The sequence below is a fragment of the Anopheles merus genome, chromosome 3R (genome assembly GCF_017562075.2).
Source record: "Anopheles merus strain MAF chromosome 3R, AmerM5.1, whole genome shotgun sequence".
In the NCBI taxonomy this organism is placed as follows: Eukaryota; Metazoa; Arthropoda; class Insecta; order Diptera; family Culicidae; genus Anopheles; species Anopheles merus.
Genome location: NC_054084.1, coordinates 45,968,262 through 45,995,971, shown reverse-complemented (window position 1 = coordinate 45,995,971; position 27,710 = coordinate 45,968,262). Strand labels below are relative to the sequence as shown.

The window sequence follows — 27,710 nt, the reverse complement described above, 5'->3', positions numbered from 1 at the left end:
CTATTCGTATAGATTCTTTCTTTATTTCAAAATCGGGCTAATCCTTTCGCGAACCGGATTGAATTTTGCCTCAGAATAGACTTTGCCAACCCTTGTTTTATAATACCAGCCGGTATCGGGAAAAAAATGAACTCATTTTAACAGTCGTTTAAAGTACATTTTGATTTAGCCGAGTTCATTTGTTGTCCATTCCTATTAAAATAAACGATCGTCAAAATAGTTAACGACTGCTCGATATCGCATATAGGCAATCACGGGGAAAAATCGAGCAGTATAATTAAACGACTATTCATTTGTATCGCATACGCTCTTGACGATCGTTTGTTTAACGACGACATATGACCAGTCGTTAAAATTTGCAAATGAACTCAGTGCGTTCGTGATGCCAAATTCTAGCAATTTTTAACGACTCTGGTTCATTTTTAACGACTGTTAATTTTTAACCATTTATTTCGCGATATCGGCCAAAGTCTAAAAAGATTGCTGCGTTTTCCATCATCGGTTAGTAAACAATCAGTTTATTCAAATTAATTAGGGCGAGTTAAAGCACTTTATAGGTTTGGTTGTTAAACACACCCAAAGTGGTACGTTCTGAATTATGCTTACAGAAACCAAATATAATTTATTGTAATAAAAAAAAATATTACAAGTATCCGAGCAAATCGCTATGGCAAGTCGGTAAGCAATCAGCTTTTCATCGCGCAATCGTGTCCTCGCCAATGCGTTAGAATCAATCTTTTGACCGGTAATAGGTAAATTATTCTAAGCTCTATTTTGATTGAGACAACTATTGACAAATTGGCTGGAGGGTATGACTGAGCAGGTTGTTTACTACAAGAACAATCATGCCAAGATTGGCAGTTACTAGTGATCAGTGATAGTTATGAAAATGAGCAACATTTTAAGGCGTTAACAATTAAAAGTGCATTAAAACTAAGTTAACCAAGTTAACTAAGTTCAGCTGTTCGGAGAGATTTATTAGATTAATCACGTGTCGTAGATAGTATGAAGTAACTCCACGGGGACGGTTGCTATTCCTACTTCCGACCTTGCAGAAACCACCGCAAATAACTCATTAAACTCTAGAGCACCCAAATTTAAAGCTCTGCTTCCTGCTGCCAAGCATGAGACATTGTCCTTCGTTCACATGGCTAAAAACTAACAGTCATTATTAACAACAAAGGTGAAAACAAGCCATCAACCTTAGATACGCACCCGTTAAAACATTTCGTAAACTTTCATACGAGGAGAAAACTAAATGAAGCGTATGTTTACATAACATCAATTGATAGTGTAAATTCAGTAATCAAACATCAAGATCGTACCAGCTATGGTTACGATATTTAAACACTATCTTCAGAAAAGCTTTAAACGGAATGTGAATGAAATTGTATGTTTAACTAAGCTCTTTTCACAACAATATTGCACCACCTCCATCATCATTGTTTTTGTTTCTAACACTCTTTTTTCAATGCTCTTATCCAAAGAATACGAACCCAAAGCGTCGCATTGTCGATTAAGACAGGGCAAACGGATTACAAATGAACTGCACAACCATAAAAGGTGTCACGCTCGTAAATTTGAAGAATGCAAGCAAACCATAACTTAAATCGGTTTTACGACCTTTCCCATCCGATAACAGCTCCTCTTAATGTACACCACAACAAAGTAAACAGATCCTTGTCATTTCAAGCGTGCAGCGCAATGGCACTTTGTTGTGGGAAAAATGTTTTTTACATCGTACCACAAATTTGCCAAAAAAAACCATCTGATAAGGACAAAGCAAAGAAAATGATTCACAATGGTATGGAGACCACACATACTTTCATTCACTTTTGAAACATTTTTGCATATACGGTTTGTCTTCAGGTATATGGTAAAATACAATGTAAAGTGAAAAATTAAAGCATCAAACGTGCAACACATACCTTGCACAGCCCTTCGACACATATGCCACGGCCACTGTTATTACGGCGAAAGTATTCGGTGGGTTTCGAGCAAGGAGTTCCATCGATGACTGTTTTATTGAGCGTTGCAAAGTAACGCATGCCGATTGGTTTGCAGTTTAACTCACACTCGGCATCCTCTGGAAAGAGTAAATATTGTGGTAATAACATCGAACGCTATTTGTCGTGCGCGAGATTATAAATACCTTTGACGAAAGCTTCCCAAATATAGCGCTTGTCCTGAAACGTTTGACTGTTGAAGCTCGCACACTGTTGCTCACGGAAATCTCCATCGGTTGTGGGACAGTCCTAGAATAATTGATTAATGTATATCTTGCTCAATGTTTGTACGAAGTTGTAAGTAGCATACCTGTTCATTGCATAAATGATACCTCTTAATTATCCCAATGCACTCAAAGCTTTCAACGGCTGGCTTTGAACTTTTTTTGCCATTGATGTATCTAAGAAAGAGGAATGAAAAAAAATGACAGAAAAAAATTACTAACTATTATTGTAAGGTAAGGTAATTCAATATTTTAAGTGGTATTGTATCTTAAAACTATCAGTATCAATATTTCATAAAATGTAATCAAAACAATGTAAACTAATGTAACAGTTTCTGTTTCAACCCGAGAAGCAAGTAGAATGAAAATACAAGCACAAAACGTACATTCCTGCTGCAGATAAATGCAATCATGGAGTTATGGTAATCGCATTGTACCGGTGTTGCATTATAATTGTAAATGGCTTTGTTTTGTAATCTTGTTTCACTAGTTGGAATTGTTTTCCGCGTCTGCTTTCCCTAGTAGTCGATTATTTCCCCTAGTGACTCAACGTGAACAAGCGTTCAATCAATACACGATGCACCAATACCAGTTGATCAGTCAACAAACATGAGAGTAATATATTCAATGCATTTATATTACTACGATACCCTTCAATTGATGGCTGGTGATTGCTTTTCCACGAAACATGCTCAATGATTATCCAACATTTGGGAGTTTAATTGAACCCATCAGTTCCGCAGTAGAGCAAAGTTCTCCGAATGGTGTGCGAGTGTAATGGCAGGACGAATCGGACGAATCAACCATGTAAATGACCAGTAACATTCTAATGCTGGCCAGCGCATCAATCAATGTCTTGTCGGATTGGTTCGTGCTTGCCTTCGCGATGCTGTAAATTGGTGAGGAAAAGTGCGCTCCAAATGAACACTACCCTATCACAAAACGCGCAGCAAAAGGCGGAAAATCACCTCACACTTGCTTGGCTGGTAGTGGCAGCGATGTGACTAAATTGAATTATTTAATCTTTTACATGGAGCCACCATCTCGCACCGTTGCGATGGATCGGACCTATCCGTAACAGTCCGTTGCTCGTTAATTCAGATGTCGTCTTCCATCGCGCTACGCCGCTGTGAGGATGAAAGAAGTCGAATGAAAACTGACAGCACCAACAAATCCGTCCGGACACAGAAGGAAGCTGGAAAGGGATAGCACACACAGCTGAAGGCATGACCTCCGTGGATTGTGTTATGTTAATCAGCCACCGGTACCCACTGGTGGATCTTCTTGCAGTTCCAAATTTGAGGACCAAACTTGGTTGCTGTATGTTACGAGATAAATGTGGTGTATCTTCTACTCGATACCGGGAAACCGTCCGAAAACTCGCGAGCGCTCATAGTGGCTTTAATTCACTGATGCAAAGATAGCAACGCCACAATGCGCTTCTCCTGGGCAATCAGCATCAACGATGAATGAGGGATACGTACCAGCACATTTCTCCCAATTCAATCTTTTAGAAGGCAATGGCTGTTGAGGTTGAGTTTTAGGACCCATTATGAATGCTGGAGCCAGCGCACTCCCGGTGGGAGGTGCGTTTTTTGGGCATATCGCACGGATTTTCGCACCTTTGTCCGTAATGCCATTGAACTGCATAATCAACGCCTCACGATTACACACCAACCCGGGCTGGTGCTGGCGGTCGGTACGTTACGACGGACAACTGCTGCGCGTCAGTTACAATTGTGCTTGACAAGATTGCCCCTGGCACCGGCCTGTCAGGGTAGTCAGTGCTGGGAATATGGTGAGAATTTTTATGCGGTATTCCGAATACTCTGTCATGAATGGATAAAGACTTTGGTGAAACTGTGCACAGAGGTGCGTTAGTTTAATAAAGTTCGGTTATTGTAAACATATTATGAAAAATATGGAGGCACTCAGAATAATCTATTTACATTAACAAGAAAATTCTCAATATAGATAGACCAAGAAATAGTCCGTTTTTACTTATTATAATAAACAATTTATTTCATATCTTAAAATACTTCAAAGAGTATAACCTAAAAATTATCTTAAAAAACAAATCATTTTCAAGAGATTTAAGACAAATCACTAATTTTCTGAAAATGCAGAATAAGTTCTCAAAATACTGTACACCTCGCTTGCTCAAAAGCACGATCTATAATGCTAATCGCTTAACCAGTATGAATCTATGCTTTAAAACTGATAGCAGATCATTTCGATTCAACCACATCATAATACGAAGTTTGCATTAAAACTTTGGCAGTTGACTACCCCATGCTTGATCGTGTTAATCTTGTACGAGATTGCATCCAGTGCTTATCGGATCAGATTATTGAACGGAAAGTGTACAGGTATACACATTCTTCGGACGAATGAACCGCAGGATACAAGCTACTTCCAGCGTAACTTCACTTAAAGCTGACCTTTCACAGCTAGAACGAGTGCTTCCCCTGCTCATCATCACAAGATATACACCTTTACGGTAAACTGCTCCGGCTTAGGATGAATGCCGAAAGAAAACTCGCCCGAAGAAAAAGCGAATGCAATCTGGTCGTATACATTCATCTGATGCCCGCTCCAAACTGTATCCTAACCGATTGCATTCCGCCATACTTACCAGAAGAGTAAGAGTGAAGAGGATCTGCTTTCGTGCTGAGATTTTGATAATCCGATTAAACACTGAACCAATTTTACTTGATCTCTCTTTCTCGCTTGCTTTCGTTTTTTTATATGTTCAATGTTTGGATCCAAAATGTGTGTGTGTGTTCTTGAAAAGACATCTCAGTTCAAACATTTGAAAACAGCTATGAATACCGAAATGGAAAAGGCGAAATAAAAACAAGCATCAAGCCAGTGCCGGGAGTGGACGGTAAAACTCAATCGCCTTTGATAGTTTGGTGCAATTGTCAAGTAAGATTCCGCTTCGGCTCTGGTGCAATCGTTGACTGCACCAGAGAGACGACATTTTTAATGAATCCAATAAATTGTCGACCGTTGAGGCTGTAGTAGAAAAGGAAAACAGCTCTTGCAGATTCCATTTTCCTTCAAAACATTGCAAAGAGGGAACCACGGAGAAAAGACCCCAGCAGATTTGTTCGTGTACGGGGCTCTTCATTGCAGCAAAGAACATCGACTAGCGCTGCACCGAAATATTGCCGAAGCGATAAAACCGTACGAAAAGATACAAGCGGCGCGCGCTCCAGTAGCAAGCGAGAAAAGGCAACGGAGTGGCATAATTAGATAAAAGTGGATTATAGTTTTCTCATCGTTATATTTCCATCGTCACTTGCCCGAAGCACGGGCGAACGGGTTGCACAAGTGCAGCCCATCGTCGTGTCGTGCGGATGAAAGACCTCGCGAACCAGCCAGACCTGCCGCCAGTCACGAGTCGGAAAGGAGATCAAGTGCATGTTTTTCGAAGCGAATTACAAACGTATTTTATCTACTTGTGACGGTGATGAATCAAAGCTTCTATCTACTCCATCGTCTCCCCATCGGTGCCGGTAACCATCATCGTTGAGCTAACACGCTGCACTGATACTTTCCGGCATGGGGAATGGAACCTCTTCAAGGGAGCTATTGTAATAGGCAGGGTGGCGAAGGAAAGTGTCTATTTAAGATCGCCGTCAACGGAACAAATTTTCGGTTCTAGTGACCGAATTCTAGAGAAACGAGCGCTGTAACAAGCACGACACAAGTACAGACACTCTTGTAATGTCTTTTTGGTGCGTGAAGTAGTCGTAGAAGTTGGCTTAGGTTTATTTCACTCATAACTTTTCCGTTCGAAACGCTGGGAAACTGCTTTCGTCCCTGCACAGTGCGTGGCCCATGTAAGCATAAAATCCAAAGAAAAGATAAAGAACGCGTGATAAAGAAAACACGAGCGACGGCATTATGCTTCTACGCGTTTTGAATAGCTCGTCTTTAAGCGCGTGAATTGCGAAGCTCTGAAAAGTGGGAAAGAACACAACTTTCTTAAATACGGTGTGTGGTCCGGTACAGCAGCCTGAACTTGTGTCAGGATGCCGGTGACGGTACCTGGGGAGTGAGTACCTTTTCCGCGGCCTAAAAGAAACGCAACGGCAACATCACCATCATCTCGACGCAACACTCTGCCTCGGTGCTTCTCATTGTGTTAGCAGAACCGGAAGCCTGACGAATTCAGTGCGGAAACGGAATCCATTTACGGGTTCCGCACTTATTCGCTCGGATAGAATTAAATGTTTTCTATTGCACAAGGACTGTCGCTTCTCGGATGTGCGACACGAGAACTTTGCTAAATGGCACACTACACTACGTCACTGTCACCCCAGCCACGTTGAAATGGGCGTAAATGTAAAAGTTGTGACACAAAGTTGTGGCAAATTTATGCAATGAAAAAGAAACAAAATCCCCTATCCAGCAAAAAAGAACCAGGGAGCATGCAACTGAGCTGGGGCTTAATTACAAGAATTCCGCAAGCACACTGGATGGACAATAGCAATTCCTGCTGGTAGCTTCCTATCTTAAGTGTGAGGGTAAAGTTTTAATTTCGTAGAATACACAATTGTGAGGGATGTAATAGAAGCGAGATAGTGAACAAACAGAAATTATTTTATCCTTTTTGGTTCTACCGAATCATTGCTTGCCGAACCATTTTCAACGGGATGGCTGATTAGTTTCTTGATTGTAACAGCTTCTGTTTCAGGTATATGTATACAAGGGGTTTTCAGGAATTCTCATAATTTAGGGGCACTTTCTTGACTCTTTCTTACGGCAAGTGAACTTTATGAGACGAGTAATGGACACTACGACAAGCTTGGGATCTTTTTTGACAAGCTTAGGTGGAATCCAATAGGAATTTCTAATGTGTTTATTGGAAAATTGCAATTGCAATAGATGCAACTAAATTGGGGTTTGAACCTAATTTTATATCTCTCATATTTCTATCTATATATTTCTTCTTCTAATTTGTGTAACGACTAAAGGCGGGTATTTCGATTGTTTTGAGTAAACGTGAGTGAAGCGTATCGTTCATTTGTATGAACGTGAATGTGATTTCGGTTATTTTGTTCTTTTACAAATAGCAATACCTGTAAAGTCTGTGAATCGGTACAGTATTAGAAACTATACATAGAACTACAGATTAATCCGTTGGTCTGATCGCATGAAAAGCAAGCGAATATTGACAATCAATCATTCCTATCTATCTAGCTATCTATCACCCGGCAAAGCGATTCACACCAACAGTTTAAAATCGACCATTTACTGATTTGTTTCGAAATTTTGCAAATGTTGGAAGGCGTTTCTGATTTTGATTATTTCAAAATAATCATAAATGTTTGCACTCATTTTTATGATTTCTTTTTCAAGCAAGCGAATATTGACAATCAATCATTCCTATCTATCTAGCTATCTATCACCCGGCAAAGCGATTCACACCAACAGTTTAAAATCGACCATTTACTGATTTGTTTCGAAATTTTGCAAATGTTGGAAGGCGTTTCTGATTTTGATTATTTCAAAATAATCATAAATGTTTGCACTCATTTTTATGATTTCTTTTTCATTGATGTATCGAAAGAACCTCTCTCTCTCTCTCTCTCTTGTTGGCCTGCTCATGATAGAGCACGTCGATGTGACATGGCCCGGTCAACAATATTTCTCCATGCTGGATGCTCGGTCCCTGGCTGCAGCCTCCCATCCATGCAGATCGAAAGAACCATAGAGTCCTTTTTTTGTAGTATTTTTTTTTAGGAATCATGATAATTTTACAAGGTATTTGAGCAGACTTTTCTCAATTACAATTTTAAATGACATAAACGCTACAAAATACATGCCAAGTTACATGAGCTTCGCACGGCATACGAGAAAAAGTAGTACTAATGATTTATATTTGCGAATGTTTGACTTCGTTGATAAATAAAAAACTCTCGTTGTGTACATTTTATTTTTTTTGTCTTAGATATTGCCAATTTTCCATAAATGTTTTGTTGTCAGTAATGAAAATGAAAATGAAATGTTTATACAAGTAATGAATGAAAGTAATGAAATCGAATAAAATTATTTATTGTTGTTAGAGTTATCAATTGTTCATATACCATATTTTTCGAATTCGTGTAGAACACATGGAAATGAATTGCCGCGTTTCGACAAAACGATTTCAAGCCCAACCCTGTCAAAATCACCATTTCCCATGGTAACGTAAAATCGACCAGAGTTCGGCGAATCTTTTTTGTGCAGTTTTTGCCATCCGCCACAGGCTGGATGGCACGAATCTTGGCTTGTAATCCTTTAACAGGTGCAAAGAAAACGAAGTATTTTGGTATTTAAACCTATTTTTGGCATTCATGCGCACGGGAGAACATTCGTTTAAAGGTGTTTAGTGAATTCCATACGGTAAATCCATACAAGTAAAAAAAAAACATATGTTAATGTGTATACGTCCATAAAATCGTCATTTTTGAATCCACAGAAATAGTGCTGTCAAAATAAAAAAATGGCATAACTCGAGAAAAAACTGTATTGCATTCGTTGAGCTCATTAATATTACGAGGGGCTTTCTAATTTCGAGCTAATTTCATAAACACTTAATCTAGCCTTCCATTTCTGCTCATTGAATAATCTCCTCAAATCCACATGCCCACTACACAAAATACTGCGAATGGAAAGACGAGGGGTGATATTCGTGCCCTTCGTCCTTTATAGGTGTTCCTTTCTATAACATACAAAACCGAGTGGGAAATAATAATGGTCTCCTATTAGCAAAACTTGCACATAGAGCAGCATAAGACTCTCTACCATTGCCTTTTGAGGGAGTGGAAAGTTGGTGCATAATCAGAGTATGATTTGAATTCTATTACCGACAATAACCAATTTACCGACCACCACGGCACGACGACACCCCATTGTTGGTGTCTCCAACAAGCAAAAGCGCTCCAACAAATTGCAGTCCTTGTTGAAAGTGCACAGCTAACATTGTGTTCCGCTAAACTTATGCCTGTACGGAGCAGAAGTGCTCTTTACAAACTAGATACACTTAGCACGTGGCTAGGAGAATGAAACATCACCCCGTGCAACTAAACCTAGAGTTATGTTGTATCCTGAACAACTCATTCCATTCAATCAATTCAATCGAAACCATTTTCAATTTTGATTGGTGTATTTATATCGCTCTATTACAACGTAGTCGGTCGAATACGGCCGGCCGGTCTGGTGGTACAGTTGTCATCTCGTACGACGTAACAACATGCCCGTCATGGGTTCAAGTCCCAAATAGACCGTGCCCCCATACGTAGGACTGACTATCCTGCTATGGTAACAATAAGTCAATGAAAGCCAAGCTCACTTCATTAGTGGGTACTGGCAGGCCTTGACCGACAGCGGTTGTTGTGCCAAAGAAGAAGAAGAAGAAGAAGATTACAACGTAGTTTTGTGCGCATGATTGATACGATCGCTTATAGTGATAAAGAGTGGAAAACAATAGAAAATAATGATTTATCAATTCATAGAAAAGTTGAAACTTTGAATGTTCCAATGAATGCTGTTACATTATAGACAGAAAAATCTGATATAAAAAAGGCATGAAATGATGATTGTTATGTGAATCATTTCCTATTTCATCACTTTACCAAACATCTTGTCGGGTGGCGATGTTTGGCTCGATTTGCATTGTTATTCAATCGAATTGTTCTAGGTTTGCAGAAGGGAGGTCCCATCGGGAATATGCACTCACGGTAAATGATTTACTATTTCACTGACTACCGATAACGACTTTGGGTTCGGCCCATCTTGACATTCAAAAACTGTTGCTCAAAGAAAATTGAACGAAGTTCACGGTGCAAAGATGTTCATGATCGAGGTCACGACGATACGATCGGGTGGTCGACCCAGCAATGCATGGCAATATATATATTTATATAATAAATTGCACTAGACGTAGAAGAGCCCCAGATGAAAGCTAATCCTCTTTAGTAAAATTCAGACGATGGCACTATGCTGACAAGCCCCTTGCCTAGGGTGGTTTATATGCCGGCGAAAGAAAAACAATGAGTCAGTAACGTGCCTAGCGGGTTGATTTCACTACGTGAATGAAAATTCCCTGCGCGTCTCTATGCTTCGCGCTTTCTTCTCGACTCCCCTGAATTGTTCTTCTCCCGCAGCGGGCACAAGTTTGCGGCATTCATATCCCATTTGTAGCGCCGTCGCGCAGACGAAGGATTATTTATATTTTGCGATTTAATTTAATCAGTTGCCAAAAACTTGTTGCGCTCAATGAAACTGTGCGAGCCAGGACATCCACCACCGCTGGTCAAGGGGTGCGTTGCGGTAGGTGAGGATGATGATGAAGATTATGATGAAAATTGTATTGAGTTAGGGTAGGAAGTGGGAGTGGAAAGGCCTATCCGGGGAATTTGATGCAGAAAGTTTTCACACTTGTGTTTGCTTTTACGCTTTGGATTGTTATACTTTAGTTTTATTGTCTTTAATGGATGGGCAATGATTGAGAAATCTTTCGTTTGAGTTAGTTATTTTGATAAGTTGCGCAACGAGTCTCGAACAACAGATTCGTCTACAAAGGAGGCAGATTCCTTAAAACTCCATGATGAGTTTTTTAGAGATATATATATATTTATATATTTTTTTAGATATATATATTTTTTTGAGCCGGTCTCATGGTACAGTCGTCAACTCGTACGACTTAACAACATGCCCGTCATGGGTTCAAGCCCCAAATAGACCGTGCCGCCATACGTAGGACTGACTATCCTGCTATGGGGGAAATCAATAAGTCACTGAAAGCCAACCCCACAAGTGGTGGGTTGGCAGGCCTTGACCGGCATCGGTTGTTGAGCCAAAAGAAAAAAAAATATATATATATATTTTTTTAAATAATCCCTTTACACCATTCCCGAATGTACTGCTCTATGCTTGTAGACAGCACCGTACTATTCAAAGAATTTGAAGCAATTTACCATCGAATGAAATCATCCGCACCAAATGTTGTCAGATGCTGAGACGTGCCACACTCAGTTCCATTCGCATTCCATAATCTCGCCTTTGTTCCAGTGCTTCTCATTCGCACTTTAATTAAATTCGCATTGCACAGTCCCTCAAACTGGCGGCAATAAATGAGATAAACTTTCCGTTTTTATTACCTAATCCATGATTACGATGGATCGTTTCAGTGCTCATTTTCGGCGCAGTTCCGAAGCGATGGAATTCCGCAGTCACGCAGTTTAGCGGTCGAGTTAAAGTGGTTTTATAATGCTCATCTGAACGGACGATTCATGCCGAACAATGGTCTCAATCGAGAGTATGCAGCACAGAACGCAAGCGAACTTTTCGTTGTATTAAATTTAATTAAAAACTCCGATATCGAATCGATACCACTGAGAAACTACCGTGGGTCTGACGGTTTAGCGACTCATGGCTATTTGAGATGCAACAATACATAATTGGTTCGGATGAGTTTATCGTAGCTTTTAATTAAAGGAATTCAAAAATATATGTATATAAATATAGAGAGATGATAATATGCATAAGACAACTTTGATTTCTTTTGCAAAAAAAGAGATGATTTATCATATTTTTGCCTAGAGAATATTATGCATAAAAGATATCTGAAATAAGAAAAATAGAGTCAAGAAATTTTTCTCGATTGATCCTTGCAAGTTGTGTTTTGTGTTTACAGTCTATACACGAGCAGTCTAAGCGTAGTAGGCGTCTCTATACACGAGCAGTCTAAGCGTAGTAGGCGTCTAAACTTCAGATCGAATTTCGAAGACGAATTTAAAATACCCGTAAAATACCCCTCCAAGCCCTGAATGGGCCGTGCCCCCATAGGCAGGACTTACTATGCCCACTAGTGGAATAGCCTGACCTTAACCGACAGTGGTTGTTATGCCAAAGAAGAAAAATAATGTTTAGTAGATCGTAGAAGAATGCAAAAGATCTTTTATTTATTTATGTTTTTAAATGTTGGTCGGTTAAACTTGGTCTTGACTGTCCTTTTTATTTTGTTTGATTAATTTAAAACGTATTGCTTAAAACTGAAACATTTTCCTTTGAAACTTGAAAAATATCTTCCTCGGTTCGTTTCCCGCTAGGGTTTTGATGTCGAACCGAGTTTTCAAGACGATAGTACACGTAAACTAAAATTCATGTTTCATCAGTACTTAATACGGGCCTACATTTGGATGCATTAGAAAACACTTACTTATTTGCAAAGTGGAAAAGGGAATCTAACAAAAAAAAAAAATATCCCTACGACTTACGGTACCATGATAGACAGAGAGTAAAAAAGTACTTACTCTCGTTTCCAGCAGCTGCGAAACTGAGTCTTTACGCCTCCTCCACAGGATCTAGAACAAGCCGTCCAGTTGCTCCATGGGCCGAACAGATTTCGCACACTAACATTTGCCAAGGGAGGTCCAGATTCTAGCTGTAACGTGAGATTCTGCTCGTGATCAGCAGTTCCGGTTGGATTTTCTTCTGTCGTTACTGTTGTTGTTGTTCTTATCATAACGCCATTTTCCACTCCACCGGAAGATGCCTCACTCGAACGGACCACACCGTTTAGTTCGGCAGTTCCGCTCAAAAGTGCTCCTTCAGCAGCGCCCCTTGTCAATGGAATTCGATCTGATTTACGCTCAGTGGTTGCTACGTTTGTGGCTGCAACAACCGAACCGCTCGACAAATCATTATTTAGGGGATTTTCAGCGGTAGTATTGTGGCCATCGCCCACACTCAGGTTCTGCGCCAGAGTCCGGTTGCCCGATCCAACCGCGACATTAATTTTCTGAGTTTGCTCCTCCACTATGCTGGTGACTGTTGTAGCAGGAAACTCTCCAGCCCTCAGCCCAGTAACAGCCACTCGAACGTCCTGTGGTTCCTCTGGTGAGCTAACGGATGGAGCCATAATGTACACCAGAGGTTTCGGATCGCGTCCATCCGTGGCTGTCCCCGGGTAAGGCAGTTGTGCCGCCGATAAACTGTCCATTTTTCCACTGGCTTCGATTTCCTGTCGGTTGACATCTTGCGTAGAAACGACATCATACCGGTAGCGTTCAGCGTCGTCTGTTAAAATTTCTTTTTCGTTGTGGGACGCTGCGTGCACGCGGTGAGGATGAAAATTCCAACGCTGCTGGTCATGCTGATGTTGATGATGCAGCCGATCCTGTTGCTTGCCGCTGTTGGGCGGGGCGGTATCGGTGCCGGAACCATTATTGACACCTTCGTGCCCATTACTGCCACCGTCAACTTCCGCTCCGTTACCAAAATGGGGAACGAACGAAATGTCATTCTCTGACAGCGGTTCGTTTTCGTTCTTGAATTTGATTAACTTTCGCATGTAGGTTGTCCGCTGAGTCGTTGCTACCAACGAGTCGGGAGGTGAATTCGGTGCGTTGACATTCGATCGCTTTGCGGCCCTTCTTTCGAGCCACTCTCGGTGTATCTGCAGTAGAAATAATAATGAAAAAAACGAACAAGAAAAGGTTAGTGTGTTGCCACAACAGGAACGTGCGGCCAGAAAGATGCTTTCCAGGTGCACATCTTGGAGGATGAATTATAAGCAATAAGATCCACAGGATGATTTGTTGACAGAATGAATGATTTGCACGAAAGCGTGCATTGTGCTCTCATTTATGTATGCTTTAACAGATGTTGATGTACGCTGCATTACGGATACGTGTTTTTATATCCCACCAAACATCCTTCAAGGCATTACAAAAAAGGAAGTAAATCACAAAAATTATAGACACATTCAAGGGAGAAAATAATTATAGCAATACAGTGACTAAAAATGTCAACACCGAATCAAAACACAAAATAACTATATGGAATCATACCGAAGAATCAAAAGGAGTAGAATTACAATGGCACATTAAAGAGCACATGATTTGATTTACGGACCCCTCATCGGTTTGAATTGAACTCGAAAGGATGTGAAAAGGCAAAGGGCATGGTATGTTATTATGCATCAAATCAAACCCATAAGGCACCATAAAACGGTGATTCTCTTCGTATTTTGACAAACCAGCTGTGATCGATCGAACGCTTCCAGTACTCTCAAAGATACATTTTAACCCATAGCAAGCTCTGTCCCAATAAACTACTTATAGGAATCGTCTCATTTATTCAACATCCTTTGCTTTGCGCACTGCATTGTATTTACCTGTGCATGTATAGGTTAGCTGTGCATGTGTGTGTTCCATGTAAAAACTATGCCAATCGTTAACAATTTTGAAAAGACAAGCTCATTCCTCATCACAATCAAAGTATATTACTTAAATTGTTTAAATAAAAGTATTTAAAAAAAATTGACCAAAATTTTGTTTTTGTTAATTGTTTAAACATTCATAATCGAAACAGTAATAAAAATGGGTTACAAAACGGGTTAAGTAATACAATAATCATAACGCTTTTCTGAATATTCCAACGTAAAATGTCAATTTGAAATATTTTTAAAACCAACCTAACTAAAACATGTTTTATGATTATTTGAAATACCTCATTTTCAAATTGATTGCGCCATGCCAACGCGTGTGCCTTAGTTTCTTGTACATTCAATTAAAATATTCGTGTAAAATCCAGCTCAACCATCACTAACAAACGGCACTCAAATTATTTCCCGTTTCACCACGGCACTAATTAGTCACCAAAAACCGCAAAACTAGAGTTGCGATTACGTCTGCACTGCTACCTCTAGCTTCTGGTAAAGAATGAAACTTCAATTAAGCTTGGCTCAACACCATAAAACCAGTCTAGACGGAAAATACAATCGTTTTTCAGGGTCTATGATTTCTCCCCATCCTGCTACCCACTCTGAGTCACGTCCAAAACAATTCAGATCTAACGACCAGATCTGACCGCTAGCCATGGACAGAAAAAATGGAAACAGAACCCAAACCAAAGCAGCCGAAGCAACCGAAATTTTGCCATCCACTTCTACTACTCTTTCCGCTGCTCGATACGAACTCGCACTGCCCATCCGACATTTGAATGCTATTTGCAGCAAATTACTATACAGATTATGTTAAATTTAGTACTGCCGAATCCGAGCTTCCGAAAGTTGTCCACTGTCGGAACAATGAGCGTAAAATTGCGGCCCGTTTGCTGCTACTGCTGTTGCTGTGTTGATCAAGCTAAAAGGTGCGAAGGCATGATGAGGCAAGCAAGCAGGAGATGGCAAGTGGTTCAAAATTGGTATTTTATTCCGCAGGAAAGCTGTTGCAATACGAAACAACTCTATGACAAAAAAAAACACACACACACAGTGCACTGATATGGCTGAGCTTCATCATGTACTGTCAAATGCAGCTAGTGTGTAGCACAAAGAACTATCGCCGTGCCTGAGCTAGGGCCGAAAAACTACCACCAAACGGAACATGGCAGAACAAATGGAAGTGAAAATGCATCACAAAAAAGGATCCTCACCTTCAACACAAATTCGATGCAAGTTGGATGTATATATTTTTTTCCTTTCTACTCGGATAATAACCTACCAAAAAGCACAGGACACAAGTTTTCTGCCAACAATTGGTATTCGGTAGAATTTCGGTAGGTCTTCGTTTCGGCTTTCGCTATACTGGTTTGGCTAGCAGACGGCAAAATAACTTGACTGCCGATGAGAAGCTGAGAAGATTTCGTTGATTCGGTGAGTGGCGGCAAACAACTTTTCTTCAAAATGGCAATCAAATTGCGAACAACTGAATATCTTTGGGAAAGCAAAAAACCGCAGTAAAGAAACAGTGCCAGTAGATTATATGCAAAATGATGAACAAAATACATCGACCGAAGACCATAAGAAGATGGCTAAATGGTTAAATGATAGGGTGAAATATTTGGAGGAAATGATTTCATTATATTTAAGCATATTGCAAACATTCATTGTAGATGAAGAGGGTAACTTGCAGGTGTTTGTTTTAAATTAAACTGATTTTCATTTAATGTTTAATTAAGTAACTCCCTGATTGATTCAATTAAATTTTTTCTTGTCTGCGTCCTTCTTCTTATGAGCTACTATTAATGATAGTTCTGAAGTGGAACCACATTTTCATAAATTCTCAATCATCCACACCATTAATCGGTAGCGTGAATCTTTGACCATTAACCAATTTTCTTCACTTAGCTCCCTTATCTGTCAATCTCTTCCTTAAAAAATGCAAAGCATCAGCTAGCTGTATCCACCAGCAAAGGGAAAAGGGAAAGCATTTCTACACACGAAATGACATCACCCACGAACTACCGTTTGCTTCCACCACTACACATACACACACCACACACCGGCATAATGAGCCCATAATCGATAGCATATGTTCGTAAATCAAAGCCCGCGTCATTTTATGGTGCGGTCTGGTTCGGCTGAAACTGAAACAAAAACGATAATGGGCGAACAACCCATAAAAATTGGTGCTGCCCTTGATGGTGTAAAATTCCGCGCCCTTAGCACTTTTCCCCCAATCTCAGGAACATGCGAAAGGGTGGGGAGGGGTAATAATTTTTGGATGTATTGGAATAAAAATGCTGCCTGTCACAGGGCACCGTTACGGAGGAAAGGAAACAATTTGTGACATAGGCTGTGGCAAAATGTAGCAGCAAAACAATGAATGATGATCAACGCAGCGTAGAGAGTGTGTACGCATGATATACCAATGGGTGGTGGTTGGCCGTTGTTGAATTTGTTAATGTAATTCAACGTCACCATTTGTCGTTCGGTGCCAAGGAATGCGTAGGACGTCCGCAATCATATCGAGCGTCTCTACACATACGACATAAATGGCATTTCCCCACGCTGCACACCGCTAGAATTTCACGGCTCTTTTGCCTCTGCTATTTGTACACGAGACAGTAAGAGGCGTGTTTCTTATGCTGGCAAGGTCGTACACGCGTCCCTGCTTCTGAAACTGAAAGCGAAACAGAAGTTGAACTGTTCCGCATACGAAATGGGTGTTTCGTTCAAATGACACACATAATCGCGAATGTCATGTTTGTCGAGTAATGGCTCTCATCTGCCAAGAATCGTATTGTAAAATATGTTTTTTAAGGCTTCGTTGATGATTTGTAAGCGTCCTTGCGGTGATCTGTGCGGTAAGTACATTCATAGGTGAGGAAAGAAATATATTTATTATATTCAGTGATACGCAACCAAATCGGTGTGTGTGTGTTGTAGATTGTTTTAAAAATTTAGTTTTTTTTTTAATTTCGTATAAGGGAAACAGTACATTAAATTGAATTTTTTAATACTTGTCAATGATTTGTCAATGATTTTAACATTTGTCAATGATGCTGGAGAAACATCCAATCGAGACGAGAATGATCAAGCGAATGAAAGCGGTTTATATTCTAATTATGTAAAAATCATACAATCGATAAAAATAGTGTTTTTCCAAAATTTCAAACCAACGACCTTGGGAGAAGGGTTCATCATATTGTTTTAGTAAAACAAAACTAGCATCTTTAATCCTGCCCAACATGGTGAGCGCCAATATCGAATTACAAAATGACTGTAAACTATTGCCCTTCATGTCGCCTCTAGCCGTGCGTCAGTGAAGTTGCTCGTCAAAAGGGTCATGTTCGCAACATAAAAAAAAACAACACAAACGCAGGCATTTTGGAGCAGCAGCAGCAGGATTATTGAACCCCATCATGAACGCAGCCCAACGGTTTTGTTTATACAAATTTTTATTTCGCATACCGTTCGCACACAAACCACTCTCTCAACTTAGCACACAAACATACTTATTTCCTCCCTCAAAAGAACACCAAAGAACATACACAGTAAGTTGCCCGCGTCCATAAATCATATTTCGAGCAAACGGTTGCTGCATGAGCCGGGGTTGAAAGAAGATTCCGGACACGAGAGAGCACGAGAGCTCAACATTACCGAGCACCGTTTGTCTGGAATTTAGAATCTTTTCACCCTCATCTTCCACGCTCGATCAATGGCGTTATAGACATGATCGCGTGTTTTGCGATGTTATTTTTTGGAGGAGAATTTTCTGCCATAGTGGCAATGGCTCAGGTCAAGTGAAGATAGAGAAGAGGTTAATATGCTAACCAAGCATTTGACCATAATGTTGTCAGCCAAACAGCAACAGTGGCCGTATATTGCGCAACGAAACCGACCACGGAAGTCAACACAGCATGTCAATAGGATTCAGTGAAACGCACACGCTCTGCTTCGGTTAGACGTGGCGCGAAGGCTAGTGGGTTATATTAACATCATTACCCCTTTGCCAGCTACATCCAAGCATTCCCACTTCGGATTGTTGGCATTTTTCAACATTTCATTCCACCCGAAACCGATATAATTCACGATGATGAGTGGTTTTCGTTGCATTTCATCATATTTCACACATGCCACAGTATGACGCTCACTTCCTTTCTATCGCCTACAGAACGTTGGACCCAAAATGCTTCCCCCCAAACGATAGGGAAAAGGGAGAAATATTTGCCTTCAACCGCGCGGCACACAGTGAAATACTTTTTCCCCGCAGATTGTAAGGGCCCCCGATTTTGGTTTGCCTTGGCTTGAGTATGGAGAGCCATGAGTATGGTGTTCGTCTCCGGTGCTGTTTGACCGTTGACCTAGAAACTGACCAACCATCAGCGAGAGTTCAAATTTACTGGCTGCCTTCCTTTGTTTGCATTAATCCCTCCACTCCAAAACGAAAACACGGACTCGGTAAAGGGTCCAACGGGCGTACGTTGAGACGTGGGAAATCGTTGCCCCTTGCAGCAAGGTCACGCAAAAATCTCTCCCATATTTGTTTTTCCCCCTGTCTCCTCCAGCCTGGCTGGGGTTGCTCCAATGAGCATTTTTTCGGCTTTGATTTATCGCCCAGCCGAGAAGCTGTGATTGAATTCTCTGAGCGGAGGACAAGTGGAAATGGATCAATATTCAAAAACGATTGAAACAAGTTTGTTTATTTTTACTCCACGTTTGCCAACGTTGGATTGTGCGCGCATTTGGGAGTGCATACTAAACGTGCAGATATATTTTCCAGAACAGGAAATTACATAACGTGTGTCCTTCCGTTTAGTGGTACAGTGTACCAATAGTCCCTACGTTGATTTTGTTTGTTTGACATTGTGTAGTTACCTGTTACGCGGGCGGAAGGTAATAAACAAATAGATTGCAATTTAATTAAAGTTTTTTTTTTAACAAAAAACAACAAGCTGTAGGTGTGCAAAAACCCAACACCCATTGCATAAAATTGAAAACTGCTGACGATTGACGGGGCTTTTTTAGTAACCGCACTAGAAGAGTCGGCTACTATATCCAAAAGGCAAGAACCACTAAGCGACATAAAATATTCAACACTCAACGGCTGTAAAACTATCAGCACAATCGCACAACAACCATCATAAAAAAGCATCATCATAAGCTCTGCCACTGGCAGACCAATTTTGGGAAAAACTGCCTCGCACCCTCTCGCCTTCACCGTCCTTGACTGCTGCTTCTGGTGCAACATGCTAGCCTGTGCCGTGCAGAACAGGCGAGATGCGGTTTTGCTCTTCGCTGCTGCTGCTTGCGGAAGCTAACCCCTTTTTTTAAACATGTTCCCATTCGACACTCGTCGAAAAAGCCAGACCCAAATCTGATCTAGCGCTACTGCTATCGTCACACCAACGAGGATGCGAGCACCGCTTCCGTTCCAGCAAACGGGGAGACGATGGTGCTATCGCTCGCCCGGGCAGAACCATTGTCTGCAGTAAATGAACCGGAAAATCTGAAAGCAATGCTGCGCAACATTTACCACCCCCAGCATGCACACGAAACGCTCAGGCTTAAGAGAACGCCATCGAAACGGTAGCGCGGGCGGATGGATGAATCGAGGGGTTTCGCTTGAGAGCATGCTTCCACTGTGCCACGATAAAGTAGGTGAAAAATTTGAATTTTAACCGAACACCAACCCCACATGATTCGAATTCTGTGCCGTAAGGTTGTGCTATAGGTCAAACCGCACGAAACCAAGCTTGGAAACATCATCACTTTTGTCCGCACTTCCTAGGCTCAATTTCGACCTCCCCGGCCCACACGACAAAAGGTGGAAAACTCTTCGTGCCTTTGCTTCCTGGCGCTAGTACGGAACATTGTGCCGGCACAAGACTCCTTTGGTCAGTTTGTGCGCTCAGATGTGTACATGTATGTTCGTGGGGCAATAAATTTCGAACATAATCGAAAACCTACCGGATCTTTTGCCGGACACCGCATACAACAAGGCGATTAGGTTTCCTGATTTAACTTACGGTTTCGCTTGATCCGCAATATTGCCGGGGATTGGTTGTCTGGGCCTGTCGTCATCGTCCGGGATGCGAGAAACGGTCCTGTGCACGCTCGGGCGCTGACGTTTTGCTCTACCTTGGGTCCGATAAAGTTACCCTTGCGGTGCAAATTTTATGGCAACACACGGATAAGGAAGTGAAAATTAGGGTACGACACAGTAATGCTGTTCAACGCTTTCTCGGAGCTAAAGAGATTGCTTTCAGGCGAGAACCACTTAGAGGTTTCTGATCGAGGAAATTAATCTCGGACGATATTAAGAAACTGCACACAAATTTCAAGTTCAAACACTTTACCAAAAGTCGTTCTATGTTGACTAAGCCAGATTCAATGGGTAGGGTTATACCTAACTATGTTCTATAGCGTTGTACTACTATACTATAGCTTAGTATAACATATGAGAAAATGATTTAGTGAACAGAAAATCGAAGCATGGAACTAAGGAAAACAACATTTAGTAAGTATATTCTTTAATATTTTAATTTGACATTTTCATTCAAAGATTAAGAATAATGTACATTCGAATAGGAATTTCGCTTATATGTGTTTTAACTTATATGTTCCTTGTTTAAGCTTATATGTTTTTCATTTGTTTACTGAGTAAAAAATGTAGTATGTCATAGTCTTCTAATGTACAGATGAGTAAGTTGCAACAAAGATCAACAATCACAAAGAGCAAAAAATACTTAGAAATTCTAACATTTCATCACCTTTCATCGCCATATCCAGGGCAGGTCGGTGTTTGAGCATGGATTCTATCGTTACCCTTTTCCTACCGTACAGGTATGCCCTTTGCTACACAAACCCTCCCCAAACGTAATGAGCCCTCTCCCGTACCGTACATTAACACACTTCCGGTACACCAGGGCATCACAGCCACGGCATGGCGCGCTCGCAGCCCAATTTACCTAAGTGTGAATTGGGAACAATTGTTTGCGCTTACGCATCCGGACACAGGCTGAGGCAACCGATCCGTGCGTGCGTACAGACGACTCATGGTCCCCATGCTCCGCCACATTTCCTTCCAGAGCAGTGCACTCGAGCAACAGCACAGCACTTACCGCGAAGCGTGTGCAAACAATCGCAAGAGAAGTTCCATCCGTCCACAAACACACAACAAACTACCAACTCAAACACACATTGCAGTGCACCTCTTTTGGGCAGAGCCTGCCAAAGTCGAAGGCGTCAGGTCGAAGCCGGCCACCTCTGGAGTGTGCCAGCGCCACAGCCGCCGCATCGAGCATTAATATGTCTTACAACCACCCGTGAAAACGACACCAAACGCGGCATCATGCCACCATACCACCAAAGGGATCTGCTGCGGCGGTTGGGCAATGGCGAGAACCGTACACGAAAGGGAAGGGTATCGCTGTTTATGTTACATTCTTACTTCCATGCCTTGCTTTTCACCGTTTCACGTTGATAAGATATAACTTAATCTGCTGCCGTTTCGTACTTGTTTTGCTGTCGTGTTTTACTTTTTGTTGTTCTTGTTGTTTGTTGCTTCTTGTTCCTCCGACACAGACGAAACGGTTCCGAAACGGTAACAGGTGGTGGAGGATACACAAAGAGTAAAAATGTGAATGAATGGAGTTTTCCACGGTGATGCAGCGTGGTCAAATTATAATTAATCAATTAAATTTGTATGCAAAGTTTGTAAAAGTTCAAGGAGTTTGATGTGGTGTAAGTAATTATCGTTGAATTAGTTTCATAGTGTACACTCATTTTCAAACAAATATAACGAAATATTTATCAAAAACTGTTTGAAACATATTTTACCTCCAACGCTTTCAACGTGATACATTTTGAATTGTAAATTTTTAAACTAAACCTTAGCACCTTAAGAATTAAACAAAAATCCCTGAGGTATTATGATGACACAAAATATTCCCAGTGTACAGCAGGGCGGCACGACGTTGACCCACGATCGGTAGGACCACCGGACGACACCAAACAGATGCTATTAGGAGAACATGCTTTTCCATTTTGCTAATTAGCCACATGGTCTGCTGACTAGTCCAAGTGGTAAGGTGTCGTTTTTTCCTGTTATCTCAACCACTTTGCTACACACTCGCTACACTTGCTCCGGGAGAGTTTCCAACCCTCGTTCACTTTTTATCCTCGGTGGTAGTGCACCGAGATACCTGTACCGGTCGGCACAAAGTGCAACATAATTCCGAAGGGCTATGCTTTTATGTCTGCCCCATGTATGGTTGCATTTTCTCCCCTGCAATTGCCTTCGTACTTACCCGTATGCGATCCCTTGTAGAGAGGTCAGCTGCGATCGTATCGATTGAAATGATAGCGACGATAGTCATACAACACACCAGCCTGTAATGGGAGCAACAACACGAAAAAAGGAACAATATTATTTAGGGCACATGGAAAAATAACCAAAAAAAACAAGCTTACACACACAGACAGACACGCACATATATTGTGTTTAAGAACCTTTCTGTCATCACACGACTTTGTTCTGCATGACCTACTTTTCAACAAGCATCAAACCCCACGCAATGATGCATCCGGAATGTAACGTCCGTGACACATTGCAGACATTGTTACATAGGTCACAAACGCTTTGCCGGGTTCACCCGTTGATGCACAACTGCTCGGCACAATCAATCGTCAACATTTTCTTTGCACTAGCCGCATCTGCAATTAATGGCTTTTCAATTTTCGTCACACGAGCCAACGACTGATTTGCTTTGGCTATAATCGTCAAGCAACTTTTTCAAATCATCCAATCTAGCGCCCCAAGAATTATCTGCTTAAGCCTTTGCTGCCAACACGCCGACAATGATGATGGATTTTTTTTCTTCCTTCATCACGTTAGACTAGAACATTGGTCTACCTCAACACACGCTTCTTGGCAGCTTGGCTCTCATACCGAGTTGAAAAAGCAACGGCTATCTCTTAATGCGTTGATGAATCCATTTAATATTGCGGAACATCGCTGAACACTTAATTAAAAAATGATCGTAGCACAAGCCGGAACGGTAACGACACACCACAACTCACAGCTGCACAGCGCTTCTTTGTTTTGTCAAAGGGCTTGTGTACCATGTTTGGAAATCTGTACCATGGTTGTATTTAATTTGCTTTCGAAACTATCGAAATGCGTGTTGCCTAAAAGGCTGGTAAATAATGGCATCGTGTGTTGCTCGTTTTAGCACACAACAGCTATAATCTACGCTGTTAGTCACAGCTCTGGTGAGAAAACATTTACTTTTCAATAAGGATTTGTAAGCATGTATCGAATTGGACAAACTTTCAAAAAAGCGCTCAGCTTAAGCGCAAGATTTGGAAAGCATAATGCTGTTGTTGGGATTTTTTACGCTTCCGCCTAGTAATATATCAACGATTATTTTTTACCTTCGGGATCAGTTCATAAAGGGTTTCTAACGGTAGAATATAATTGGAAGACATCGGCTCATGCTTGAAGCCTTTTCCTTTTCTTTGCATGCATTATTTTTTACATTCGCTTCGCATTTTTATTGCAATGTACAATCTACAACCAAATGACGTGGTTCATCTCTCTTGCAATTATTTAGAAAGCATCATAAATGGACAGGACAAAGAACAGAAAAGATTAGATACAGATTTTAACAGCATAAAAGTGTCATAAAAACGGAAATTAAATAAAAGATTTTGGTTTGCTTTTAAAAGCATGAAACATGCAATGCATTAGCACACAATCCTTCTAGATGTGCAAACTCCCACCCGGGGTCAGTGAACAAAAAATCTATTACATATTTTAACCCACCCGCAGATTACTTTCGCCTGTTCGTTGCAGATTTCGGAGCGCGACCCATTTCAACAACAGTTAGCCAGCATGGAATAAAAGGACCGTACCAGCTGATGCACGTCCAACACTCTCACTCCATCAAACTCATGAAGCCCCAAAGATCGTCCTTGCTAGAGGATAAGTGTTCGCTCTGGTTCTGCCCAGTGCGGGGTTGAAATGAAACCATGCGACGAACAGCCCGTTGCGTGTAATTTATTTTCCCTCGTACACCGAACGTTCCCCGAATGTCCTACAGCATCACATATCGGTGCCTGTTTTGGATGACGGGCAAGGCGACCCTGCTTCACACACTGCTGGCACCACGTGTCGAATTGACGGTCGAGATGAAACGTCAGTCGACCCCGACACGCCTGTGCGCTTAAGTGTGCTCTATTGTTGTTTTTTTTTTAAGCTGTCACTTCATGCTGAGTGTGAGCATAAGCTTTAGGCGCCGTATTACGAGATACGAAGCTTTCAACGAACGTTATGAGTTGCTCTTAGCCTTGTTAACTTCTAGCCTAGTATTTCAGCAATATATTAACGGTTTTTTGTTAAATCATTCTAGATATGTTTGGATTGGATGGGTTGTGTATTTCGTAGCGATTAGTTAAATGCTCGAAATCGCAATATAACTCGCAGTGTAGCTTCTAGTATCTGATAGTAAAATGAAGCAGACCTGCAAAAACAATAGTAACACACCCTTACGATCTAATGCATGTTTCATCTTTTCGTTTCGATATTTTGGTTCCGATCTCTGTCCACCAACACTATGTTGCAGTATCCCTTGCTTCATGCCGAACATTGTTCGTTCGATGTGTGCTTGCTGTACATGGCCTGTACATATTAGGCAACCACATCAGAACACTTGCTGTGCCATGTTCCGCGCAGTGTGGAACGATACTCGGTAAGCAAGATTATCGAGACCATTACAGAGCAATGGGAGCGCCGGGAGCGGGAGTGCAAATGTTAGAGCAAGACGATTTCTGCACTTCTTGCTCGCCCCAGTGTGCTCGGTTATCTTTATTACCCCAACGAATTCAATAAAATATGCTTATGAATTTATGTGTGTACAGCCACAATTCACTTGCCCGAGTTCGTTCCGGACACTCGAACGTAACATCGTAACCACGCACACACTCCCTCTACTACTCGACCGCTACTACTAGCTCGGTCCGCTTTTTCCAGCCCACAATCATAGGAGCATTTCCCCAAAAACCCCCAACGACAGTTCCGTCTCTCTATGGGTAGAGACTGAGGGTGGTTTTTGGGGAACAGCATCTGTAATTGGTTCCAGTGCACGAAAACATCGGTATCGAGCAAGACTGCAGTTGCTGCTCGATGTGCACGCCATTCAATTGGTGTGCCAGTGCTTCACCATTCGGGTGAATGGTTTCCCCCCAAACTGTGACCCTTAAAACCAACAGGCCAGCCTTAACGATGGGATACGATTGATATAGGTTACACAATGCTCGATACCAGGCAATCTCGTAAGAATTGGCCAGTGCATTTGCACCATACTTTCGGATGCCGGATACTGACTAGTGACTTCGGAGTGAAGCACATAAATTAGGCCACACTATACATACATCCCTTTCTCAGCATAGTGTGCTTGCAAAGCCACAGATATCATTTTCACAAATTAGGACAAATATTGCGTAAGTTTGTACCGTACAGGAATTATTCCGGGAAAGTCAAGCATGGCTTAGACGTTATGAGGGAAGTCGGCTCCGAAATATGACTCTCTACTAATTGAATGCGCTGCAATATTGGAAAGCAGCATGTGATGAATGTTTTATGTCACAATGTTTACAGAATAAGAACAGCATGAGTGTTTTCAATAAAACACACGCACACACACACACAACCCCGATATAAAATCGAAGAATATTCACCATTACCTAACGACTCAAAGCATAATTGTTTATCGATTAAACCGAATGCCTGATCGTTGTGTGCGTGTGTGGTGGTGCTAAGTACGAAAGCTTTGCTCCCAAACACCGGATGTACACTGTGTTTCAGCTGATTAATTCTGGAAATGGTCCGGAAATGTCTCCGCATCCTTCGCGTACCGTGTTGTGCCTGTTGTCAGCGTTGTGCGTTGCGGGACTGCAACGTTCCCGCGACCGCCGCGTGTTGCTAATTATATACAATTATCTGGCATGGAAATCAATCCCATCAAATCAACCCAACCGCTCGGCGAAACCGATTGTGCGCGCCCTCGTAATTACTTCATTTTCAAGAGTATCTCTCTAACGTTTCTCGCTGCAGCCACTCGGAAAGTGCAAAACCACTCGAAACCACCGTCACTTTCCGTTCCATTCTGGCGCGAAAGAACCATCGAATGCCTAGCGAGAGTGGATGCGTGATCGAAATGTTAAGAGGTCACTTTTCTTGAGCTCTCTTTCCCCGTCCCGGTACCGTTTCGTTACCATATGCTCCACCACTGCATTCGCTGCGTTGCGGAGCGATCTTATCGCGGGTGCATTATTGCACTTTTCAGCAAACAATGGACTCCAGATTGATGTTTGATTGTCTGTCGAAGCGGAAACTGCACGATACGTAGTGTGCGGGTACGGAGATGGGCGATGGGAGTCTCCGTTGACGTCGTTATTCACGTAGCGACCCACTTGAGCTCGCGCACTCTCTTCTGCCAGCAAACATACGGCAAGGCAAGATGATACCAGCGACCGGGTCGGGTGTAGTAGAGAGCACAGTGCAGCCACCAAAACCAGGTATGGCTCGTTTTACGTCGTACGGTACAAAAGTGCACCCGCAAATCATGTGATGATGGGTTTGGTGCGCTTCGATTTTGATGGATTCGGTTATTGATTGCTAAACGATCAACCAGGGTTCAAGTGGTTGCTCTATCGATGCTGCCGACACAAATCATCAGCCAGTCATGCAACCGGTAATTACAAATTTGTTCCTCTCAGTGCTGCGCCTGTCGAGCACAATTGAAAGCTCCTTGTGGGTGCGCAGGTGTTGCAATGTGTGCAGGGTGTTAATTAATTGCATCACTGCAATGCATCTGCCACCCCACAGCAGCTCTTCCGAGCACGTGTTTTAGAGCAGTGAATAAAGTCCTTCAATAGTTCTGTGAGTATATTTTAAAACATTTTTTTAAAGTGGCATCAAACATTATTCATTATGAATGTTCCTTCGTTTTACAGGCGCCTGTTACGGATGAAAATGTACGTCTAATTTATTAAGCTTAAACATTAAACAGATACTTCAGCTGCCGTGTCCTAAGCCACAGATGCGGAAAGCACGTTTGCGAAGCAGAGGCGTGCGTTTTATTCATAAACACAGGCAGTGCAAATGTTCGCTTCCTTCGCTTTAGCAATCCCGCCCGCCTTATCTTTTACCTTTCTTCACAAACCGTCGGGTGTGCAAATCAGTTAAAT

The 27,710-nt window shown here is 41.7% G+C and overlaps 1 protein-coding gene across 2 annotated transcripts in view; it reads right to left on the bottom strand.

Annotated features, from left to right (window-relative positions):
• Positions 1-27,710, bottom strand: part of LOC121595698 (thrombospondin type-1 domain-containing protein 4) — a 99,474-nt gene that overhangs the window by 56,205 nt on the left and 15,559 nt on the right. For both annotated transcript variants that reach the window (XM_041919870.1, XM_041919871.1), the window contains exons 3-7: positions 22,769-22,850; positions 12,541-13,685; positions 2,317-2,407; positions 2,153-2,255; positions 1,929-2,086 (exon numbers count right to left, since the gene is read on the bottom strand). In XM_041919870.1, the coding sequence (XP_041775804.1) occupies positions 1,929-2,086; positions 2,153-2,255; positions 2,317-2,407; positions 12,541-13,685; positions 22,769-22,850 (1,579 nt within the window). The remainder of the gene's footprint in view (positions 1-1,928; positions 2,087-2,152; positions 2,256-2,316; positions 2,408-12,540; positions 13,686-22,768; positions 22,851-27,710) is intronic.